The following is a 10,452-nucleotide window of genomic DNA, read 5'->3' as shown; positions in this document are numbered from 1 at the left end:
CCACCCTCCTATAATAAATATCCATCTACTCCCACTAAATGCTAAGCCATTTGCTACCCACAAACTCCTAAATACATTCTTTTTAGAATTCTAACTTCGATATCGGAGATTCTTCGGCCAAAGCCCCCATTCATCATGACCGCGTGAGGCTTTTTGCCTTAATTTTAGGTGGTATTATTTTGCATATGCATTTTCGTCAAGGGAGAAGATGGCGGGAATTTGCATCCACAACTATGGCTTGTAAAGCAAGAAAAATTTGACTGGAAGATGTAAGGAGCTCCAACCTCAAATGGAAATCGACTAACTAACAAGTTTGTTTACATAGAAGAGAAGTCGTGAATCGGGAAAGCCAAAGTAGGTGAGAGCAAGATATTTCAGGGATTGGATTGCGGTTTATAATTTAGGATGTGCTATCCACACATCCCATTTTACTTCTCACACACCCTTGATAATTTATGTCCGTTGATCTTCTTTAATTCATCTGATCCGACGGTCAAAAATTAAAAAGGTGTGTGAGAAGTAAAATGAAATGTGTTAATATCACACCCTTATAATTTATGAGCCACATAGGAAGTCAGGAATCGATATTTCCAATACCCGTGTGCTACGAGAAGTTAAAAATTAGAATAACTCCAAGATTCATTCTATCTCGTTTCAACTTTAGTGAACATGTCATAAACTGTCATCGAACACCAAAAGCAATACCAGAACTAGGGATAAAATTTATTGATTTACCAAAAGTAATATCAGAAACTAAAGGGGGGAGCTTTGAGCCATGAACCCCAATGCAAGAAATGCAGAATTTCGAAGTTCTGATAATTTTGAAATGGGTTCAAAAGCTCTCCTAATACTTTATACAGATGCTTTAATTGGAAGAGGTTGATAGGCCCTGGCTTCTAAGAGCTCTAGCTCTGTGCCTTCTCTTGAAAACATCTTGCCGGAATCTTTTGGTCTCGGTCTTCATCTCCAAGAAGGGTCGCCTCTCTATACTTTCTCTTTCCCTCTCCAGCATCCTTTGCCTCTTTAAAACTGCCAAGGCTGCGGCTTTGTTCTCCTTTTGTTGGATCTCTGTCTCTTCCTGCACATTCATATATATATATATATAAACAGCTGAACATGTAATATACGTGCCAATATATGTGACTGTGTGCAAATACGTCGGTACATGCATACGTCATATTCAAGTCTTCATTCCTTACACTTATCTTTCATCTGCTTTACGTGAACTTATTGGTGCTCATTTTCTGCCCATTTCCAGTTAGCAAAGTAACAATATCTTTGAGTTTGGGAGATATTCCATTTAGTACAATCATGTCAATGTTCACTAAAATGGAAAGTGAGTGAACATATCAGGATGGGGAAATAGGACAGACCTGAAGATCACGAATGAGACTGTCAAGCGATTTAATCTTCCTATGTGGCCACCGTGGAATGCCAAATTCTCTGCATTTCTTTTTAAGTACGGTGAGTCCAACATTCAGATTTCTCGAAGCTTCCACAATTGGTAGATCAAAATACTTTGCCAGATCTGATAAAGCGATATTTGCTATGCGTCCACTTGTCGCCCTTTTCTTCTTCTCTGTAATACCTGCAACCTTGCACCTAACCTATGAGATATCAAATTCAAATAATGCAGAAGTATTTTAATTGGGGGACAAACATTGAAGAAAAAAGATTTTACTCCCGCATACATTAACAAATGATAGTCAGAATTACAAGATACGCGTCACTTTTACGTAGCAGCATTCTTAAGTAAGCTGCTGCTAAGAGAAACTCTAGCCTCAGTTCCATATACTCCAATGCCATTGATAAAAAAATAAAATAAAAACCCAAAGGATGCATACCGCATAGAAATTTGAACATTTCTACCCTGGCAACAACTACAAAAATGAATCTGAAGAACAGAAAGCAATGTGTGGCAACAATAATTGAAAGCCATGGCATCTAACCTGGTGAACTTCTTCCACCTTCTTGATCCTCGGATGATTCAGACATTGTGATGGGGCTAGGAAGAGAGTTCAGATCCAGATCAAGTATCGGCGACCTCCTTGATTTGTGGTGACTGTCATTACTCACTTGGCTTGTTTCCTGCCGTGACCTTTGCAATGATTTTTTGTCATCCGTTTTGCAGCTCAACTCAAAAATTATCTGAAGATCATTAGACAATCTTGGAATTGTCTTCAACTTCGGATTTCTGAAAGATTTGGAGAAAATATTGTTAGAATTAGGATTAGGATTGCATCTTCAGCAAAGATCAATTGTTTTGTTGGGAAACGTGAAAAAAAAAAGTGGAAAACGGAGATATTTACCAAATATGTTTTCATATCCTATGGTAACGGATAAGTTATTCTGTCAAAATCAGTTTTGACACACATATCAATCAATAGAGAAACGGAGGAAGAGATCACTCGATGAACTCTAAGACTCTCTTGGATAAATTTCAATTAGAGAATTTTCATATTGAACTGCTAATACCTCAGGGGATGCACATCAAATTCTACAGTAGACCCTCCTGATTAAGTTTGAAAGAGCATAGACGTTACAAGCATATTTCAACACTAATGAAGTTTCCCACTTGACTATCATTCAATCTCTTCAAGCCAAGCTGGACGAATTCTAACATAAAACAAGTAACATGACCAGTGCGTTACGCTTCTCATAATAACTGATCACGTGACCAACACGCGCAAATTTGAAAGGGGCGTTCCACGCACCCCTTCTAAAGCACGCAAGGGGCAAATGCGATAGGGGCGTTTCACACACTGCCTCCTGTAAGAATTTCTCGGGCACTAAAACCCGATAAGATGTACATCTTTACTCATTTGTCAGTACCTAGTTAACTAGGATTGGCAATGCCTGAAAAAGGAATATAAAGCTGCACAAAAACAAAGAGTTTCAACAAACCACCAACTCTTCCAACGGCGAAATGAGGAGACTACCACCATGAATTTCTTATCTAACCAATCTCCTCTACATTTACAGGCTTAAACATCAAGTTAATCATTCTAACGACATGTTAGAAATCCGTAATCGGTTAATACTGCAATTATTGCATCTCAAACACAAACACAAACAATGACAACCCCAACCAAAAGAACAAGAGCATGAAAAACATCAAAAACAGAGAAACAACGTAAGACTAAATTCAATAGACTGAAAGGGTACCTGGAGACTGAAAGTATAGAGGGAATGCATGTAAAATCAGGAGGTGAATTTTCATGAAATGCTAAAATGCAGGCCCAACAGCCATTGACATGCCCTTGGAGCACTTGGGAAGCTGGAAATTTCATCAATCTCAGAAGCGGCTCAGCTGGCACCTCCGCATACAACCCATTTTCCCCGAACACAAACTCCCTCTCCACCTCATTTCTCTTCCCCTCATCCAATCCGTACACATGCAAGCTCCTGATCAACTCTGCCAAACGAAAAAAAAAATTAAAAAAAAATGAAAAAACAAACAAAACCCAACAAGCAGAAGGCAGAAAGATTCAATCTACGGAAAGAAAAAGGAAAAACTAGAAAATGGGGATGGTGGGTTTTGATAAACTCACCGTGGTTGATTGTGTTCTTGAAGACGAGGAGCGATCTCAGCAAATGGGGGTCACAATCACAGTCACAGGAATCCATAACAAGGGAGAGAAGAAGATCATAGTGCTCTGGGGGTGGTAAAAGTAGGGAAGAAGGACTAGTGCATTGCTGCTAGAGTAGTGACAGCTCAAAGCGGTGAGCAAAGAGAGAGGGAATGGAATGAACGAATACAAAAACCCAGGCTTTGAATTTTGGAACAAGTTCTTAAATTTGTAATTTTCTTCTCCTACTTTCTTTTTTTGTTGCCTTTTTCTATAATTCCAGGTTTTTTTCTCCCTGAAATTTGTAATAAAATTAAAATGGCCTCGCTCAAACATGGTACGACTGACTGCAAAAGTTAATGTTCTCAAATCTAGAAACCTTATGAATTAAATACAAAGTTTTAAATTGCGTTAAATGTAATACTTGTCTTATCAATATTAGAAACGATCCAAAAGTTTCCTCATCCGCTAATTAAACAGCAAACTTATAATTTTTTTAATAGTTTTACGGTAATAATTATTAACGTAACTTAAGCATTTAAAAATTAATGCTTTTTAAAAAAAAAAAATTAATTATAATAACGTTTTTCCGATTTAATATTTTCTTCAAACATAATCCATACGCTTAATATTTGTACAAAATTTTTATTTAGCAAAATATATAATTTTTCATGTGAATGGTTTTTTTAGTTACAACAATATTTTCACATTAAAAGAGAGAAAAAATTAGGCTAAATTGTACAATAAATTGATTTATTTTTTATATAAAAAATTAGAGAATATAATGTTTTGTCATGTAGCTACTTAATACACGCGGACTGCCACGCCAACCTCTGTTCTCTTCTTCACCAAACCTCTGTTCTCTTCTTCACCAAACCTCTGTTCTCTTCTGACCTGGAAAATGTCAATAAATTGCATCATTCATCCCTCAAAGTACCTCTTTGTGCCATCAAAAGCTCGCACTTACCAATTAAAATATCGGCATCGGTTAAAATACATACATGTCGATATCGGTTTTTCTTGGACATTTAAAATGAAATTTTAGAACAAGCGGTTGTTAATCAGATGGAAAGAAGTTAAGTTCTTGTACGATGGTATGAGTTCGAATTTTGTTAGTGACTAATTTAATATTTAATTTAACAAAATTTATCGTTTAATAAAAAAAATGAAATTTAGAGAATGTTATATAAAGTTCGTCGATATTAAATCGTATGTCGAAAATATCAACCAAATTTGTAGATTATCTTAAAGTTAAGAATTTCTCTGATATCTTGTGAAGTTTAGACTTCATCTCCGTTTTCATATCTTTCTGATTTTTCCTATATTTTTACGAAAGAGAAATGCTAAGGGAACTTTCTATAAAGTGGGATTATTTATTAACTCTCTATATTTTTGATATAATATTTTATAATATTAACACGGTAATTGACGTTAAACTATAAAATGCTAAAAAATCCACGAAATATTTCACTTTTGTGAGAGTTCTCTTCCCTTTTCTTCCACGAAAGTGTATACCATATAGAAAAAACTTCAGACACTGGACATAATCAAATAGTTGGAAAAAGTGACAGGGACATCCTGGTCAAAGTAAAATAAAACTGGGTCACGAAATCCTTAGCAACTACTTCTGTGCTTCTTTTTTTGCAAGTCCTTTCCATTTCTCTAAATTGCAAATTCTACTTAGATCAGACCGCCTGATCAAATAACTGATCCGACCAATATATTTGTTGAAACTTACACATACCATATGAACAGCCAGCTTGACGAAAGATCTTTCCTGAGCCAGAAATTTCCTATATACGTTTTCATTTTCAATATCTTCTTGTCACCAAAATTGAAAGCCAAAATGTAATCTTGACAAACAATGTAAGTAGGGAATTGCAAGAATCTTGGAAGAAAAAAGGGGCATTATTTTCTTGCTTATAGAGTACAAGATGCTACAAGTCCTATTTCCACAGCTGCAAATTCATGTGGCAATGAGTTGAGGGGATGATTTACTGACCCCCAGTCTGCAGTATACACTGACTTGAGTCCGATAAACCGCCATTAGTCATCTAGATTAAGCTCGGTATCATCCTCCGGATTCTCAGGCTCCTCCGGCGAGGAGGGTGTCTCCGCAAAGAATGCCTCATCGGGATACATCTTCTGGAAAAGCTGTCGACAACCAGCATCAACACCAAGATTCACAAGGGTTAAAATTAGGTGTGAAAGGTAACGTGTAATTAAGCATAAAGAGCTATGAAGCAAAAATAGTCCGTTAAAAGAATATGTACCGCCACAGTTGAATCTACGAGATCATTGTAGTTAAGATTTCCATCTGGCACGGGAGTGAAGAAGATATTTTCATGTTCACCCTGAAATCAATGTAAACCATAGCTCGATAAGAAACAGCACCAAGAACAAAACAGCATCAAACAAGTGCAAGACAGAATTTAAGGTGAAATAAACTTTAGTCCATACGTACATTGTGCACCATTGTGAGCTCCTGAATGTATAACGTACTCCAAAGTAGTGTGGGTTTTACTTCTGCATCTTCACTTTGAACTGCGGAACCACTTTCGGGATTTGCAGAAATAGGAAGAGTGAGAAGTGCGTTCGTGGCCGCATGTAGTAACCTTTTCCCATGCTCAGCATCATCGCATAAACCAGAGAAATATAATACAAACCTGAAGTAGAGAAGGCAAACAAAGTCAAACTTAACGGATTCCTCAAAAGTTTGAGGGCGGGTTAAATTTTTTCGCCATTTAAATCTAATCCATACGATCACTAACAAAGAAAGAGTGATAACTGTTAATAACTCCTTTTAGCTCCCTAAATTCAGAAACATCTAGGCAGTAGAACCAAGTAATTAGACAGTTTCATATTGTAACTACAGGAAACCAGAGCATAAACATACATGCCTGACGGACAAACAGCCAATTTGTCCGAACCGCCACCTATCTGGATAACCCGGATTGAAGTATCCTGCTCAGGAAACAAAGCTGGGGGGGGGGGAATTGAGACAAGCAATTTTAGTTCTAGTACTCGTTTTCAAAGAAGTAAAATAACATAACCAGAGTTAAGTCTTACATCTAGGAGGATATACAAGCAATAAATTTGATACATCTGGCTTCAAGGAACAGGTCGTAATACATATTCCCCTGGCCACCTTTCGTTTATCATCCTTCAGATTTAAAACTTGAAGAGTTTCTTTCAAATCTGGTGAAGATGAAGCGGGGGGCAATCGGACCGTCAAGGTTGGATCCAAAACCAGCTGATGACTAAGCATTTCCTCGCCTGAAGCTAATCTAACACCCTTATATTGCTCATTTTCCTGCAAAAGCTCGAGTGATGATACAAATCAACTATTTGTAACTTTCTGGTAAAAATAGTTTATTTCAGTAAATATGTTATAGTATGAACAATCACTAGTACACCCATTACCATGTCCATAAGCAGGGCAGTCACTGGCATTCGCAGAACCTGGATGAAAGATGTTTCAGCTACAGATAAGAAATGCAGCGGTATAGATGTATGTTTGTGCATATATACTTCCAGTGAATGTCGTGCTTTGACTCATTTTAGCAGGAATTAATGCGCATGAACATAATAAGTCCATCCCATTTTAAAGTGAGTCAATAGAGCTATAACATCAAGCAACTTAATGTTCTTTCTAAAAGTAATATAATTTACAAATTTGCAAAATACAGTTAGTGACAAACCGAAAATTTTCAAGAAAGTAAAAATATATTGAAAAAAAGTTAATTAAGAGAGCACATGTAGGCGCAACAATAAATAAAGAATTAAGACAGATAGATACGAAGAAGTACGGACAGGGCAATAACAGTTTAGGATACTTTGAAATCTTTTTTACATAAACAAAAAAAAAAAAAAAAATTCTGATTATGGATTGTAAAGCAATATAAAGTATACAGATAAATCCTTGAAATTAGGTACAATACTTCAACTTGAACTTACTTGGATGCAACCTTTAACAGCAGCACGACGGGAAAAGCCTTGTGACATCTCACCATGACCATAAAGCGGATATAGCAAAGCCCCAGGCACATTTGGAAACCTAAGAAGAAAGAACGATAAAGAAACCACCTGTAGCATACAGATTTAAATATCTTCTTTGGTATATATTTGAAGCTCGTAATTTTGAGTCAAGGGATACACTGAAATCATTAGGTTCATATAAGAAAAACACTACCTTTGAGCAGTCCCTATTCTTACATATAAGTTTCGATGACATCATCAGGATACTACCCATTTCTACTCCTTGTTTCCCCTTCTACACAGATGGACTTATTTTCTATAATCATAAACCATGGCTGTCAAAGACTGTACTGTTTCTTCAATTTTTTTTTATTACTGAAAAACATAACTCTTAGCAATCTTCAAATTGTCGCTAGATAATAAACAAATCAAACACGTTTGGTACATAATATCAATACCATATAGGTACTAGGTCAAGCATCATTACAAAAGTACTTCATACAGAAACTAAAACATCATGGAGTAAATGTTTAAGAAACAAAATGAGACAACTAACCTTCCAACCGATTTTTGGTAGAGATCTAAACGATGCATCCCTTCTCTTGTCTTAAGTACAGTTTTACAAACTTCCAAGTTGTCCTGATCTTCATCTGCCAGGGAAATGGCATACAGAATAATCCTATATGGAAGAAAATGACACAAGTTATCAATATAATGAAAACAAGAACCATCCAAGGCAGTGAAGGAACAGTTTCCAGGATATGAAGAGCAATAATAGAAACAATTTTCAGGATAACAAAGAGCCAGCTGCTTTCTTGATGTAGTCTACTAAAAAGACTACTTGTGCTTAGTTTGTTGCGAAAACAACATATTAAAAAATAAAAACTCAATTATATTTTTCTTTTTTACATAAAAACAATATAACAAGTATACTAATGGGGTATCCTATAAATGGTTCAATAGCCAGTTACAGTAACAGCCTGCTGGAAGAGAGAGAAAGGCAATGTAGAGTAATCTGTACGATTACTCTATAAACACAGCAAAGTAGAGTAATCTCAACAAGGCAATGGAACAAAGTACTGTCACTAACAGAAAGAGAAAGGCAATGTGATCTGTACGATTTAATCTTGGGTGGCAATCGCATCCTCTTTAAGAAGTCAGCAAAGGGACTCTCCAAATCCTCCTCAGAAATCTTTGAACTTTCACTCCCTCCATCATTGCCAGCGGAAGCTGCCAAATGCTGCTGAACAAGCTTGAAGAATCTCATCAACTGGTTCTTCTCTATAAGACTCAGGCTCTTGTCTTTAAATATTGCTGATCGAGAGTCTGGCACATTGGATAATCCCCCACTCTCATCACAAATGAAGCTCACATCAATGCTCTTGAAGGTCAAATACGAGTCCACACCTGATTTAACTATAAGGTCAACGGCTTTGTCAGCACAAAACAAAACCCTAGGCCCGCCCAGGTCAATAAGGAACTTTGAGGACTGATCTGCAAGGATTTCTGGGGCATAGTTGGCAGTCTCAATGCTGGAGTATACTGATCGGAGGGTGACATCTAAGGCAGTGTAATCATGGCTACTACTTGTAGAGGTGGTATCGATGATGGTGGAGGGCGGAGTAGCATGGGAATTTATGAAGGAGGTGAGCTCATCAAGGTGAAGAGAGGCAAACTGGCTGCCATAAAAATGGTTCGCGTCAAGGTGGAGGACAGTTTTTCCGGCAGCACAGGCTGCAGCGGCAATTACTGTTGCAGGGAGGCCTGTCCCAACAACAATAAGGTCAAAGGTGGTGGTTTCGAGTTCAATTGGATCGTACAAAGATGAGTCACTCATGGCACTGGGTCGATATAGTTGCAAATATCAGTTAAAGACCCTGCCTTTGCAAGGTCAGAGCCTATAAATTTACTTAAAACTAACAGACCCGGCACGCCAATACGCACAATCCAAACCAAACCTATAAGATAACAAAGCAAGTAAACAAGAAACTCAATGTTAATACAATACTTATATAAAACTAAGCTCAGATATCTAACTTTCGAAGAAAAATAAGTTGTGGGTATTGAATATTATAGCAGATTATCCATTTCACTTCATGCCCAAAAGAGTAGAAGATCTCAAATTCTCAGTGAAACAAACATGGGTTTATTAAAAGCACGTCAACTGCTTAGCTACTTAAATTAAAGATTCGATCTTTATATTTTCTAAATTATCAAATGAGATTTGTAAGTGCAATGTAAGCAGTAACCAATCGGAAGATAAGAAATACAGATTACAAAGCAAATGGGCAGCTGAGATCAATGAAATTCGAGAAGCCGGAACCGAAAAATGGAAAAATAAAAGCAAATCGGTTTTAAGGAAGACGGCGGATTGAAGGTCGTTAAAACTTACTGGGGAATCCGGAAGGAGGACGAAGAGTCGCAGCGAAATAGCTCGCAGAATTCTAATGCGAGATTGCAGGTGATTTTTTAAAAAGAAAAGGGCTTGGAAATTTGGGTTTTAGCGAAAATGGTAAAAATAGGTTGTAGGGGGATAATATCAAAATTTGTTTTTTAAAAGAAAAATATGATTTTTCTTTAAAGTAAACAGTATCGGTTTCGTTAAAGTTCTTTTTAAAAAATGATAAGGTTTTTAGTCAAAATTATATGCGCAGCCAACATGCCGATCTGCATACCACTATTTAAAAAAGATAAGGTTTTAAAAAGGTTTACGAAAGTAGCATAATTTTTTATTTTGATTTCTGATATTTGAAATCAATACAAGTGATTTTTAATTTTTTTTCACCATCAATCATTTGGTCATTCCATGAATTTTTTTTGTTAATGACGGAGAAAATGACAAAACTTAATTTAGTAGACAATGAATCCAAATGATTTGACAAAATTAAGAATATTTTTGTCATTT

The 10,452-nt window shown here is 36.5% G+C and overlaps 2 protein-coding genes across 2 annotated transcripts; both read right to left on the bottom strand.

The window, feature by feature from the left end:
• Positions 1-852: 852 nt before the first annotated feature.
• On the bottom strand, positions 853-2,812 carry LOC137747760 (protein RKD5-like). The gene is made up of 5 exons (XM_068487912.1): positions 2,767-2,812; positions 2,476-2,512; positions 1,950-2,194; positions 1,374-1,588; positions 853-1,078 (listed from the first exon to the last, which is right to left on the bottom strand). The coding sequence occupies exons 1-5, from the start codon at positions 2,810-2,812 to the stop codon at positions 866-868; spliced, it is 756 nt and encodes a 251-aa protein (XP_068344013.1). The 3' UTR covers positions 853-865.
• Positions 2,813-5,365: 2,553 nt separating this feature from the next.
• LOC137748214 (rab escort protein 1-like) lies at positions 5,366-10,012 on the bottom strand. The gene is made up of 10 exons (XM_068488326.1): positions 9,940-10,012; positions 8,666-9,505; positions 8,104-8,226; positions 7,527-7,626; positions 6,993-7,031; positions 6,639-6,882; positions 6,466-6,550; positions 6,034-6,235; positions 5,843-5,923; positions 5,366-5,723 (listed from the first exon to the last, which is right to left on the bottom strand). The coding sequence occupies exons 2-10, from the start codon at positions 9,382-9,384 to the stop codon at positions 5,616-5,618; spliced, it is 1,701 nt and encodes a 566-aa protein (XP_068344427.1). The 5' UTR covers positions 9,385-9,505; positions 9,940-10,012; the 3' UTR covers positions 5,366-5,615.
• Between the last annotated feature and the right edge of the window lie 440 nt (positions 10,013-10,452).

The sequence above is a fragment of the Pyrus communis genome, chromosome 10 (assembly GCF_963583255.1).
Source record: "Pyrus communis chromosome 10, drPyrComm1.1, whole genome shotgun sequence".
NCBI lineage: Eukaryota > Viridiplantae > Streptophyta > Magnoliopsida > Rosales > Rosaceae > Pyrus > Pyrus communis.
The sequence above is the reverse complement of the archived record's forward strand: the minus strand, read 5'-3'. Positions and strand labels throughout refer to the sequence as shown.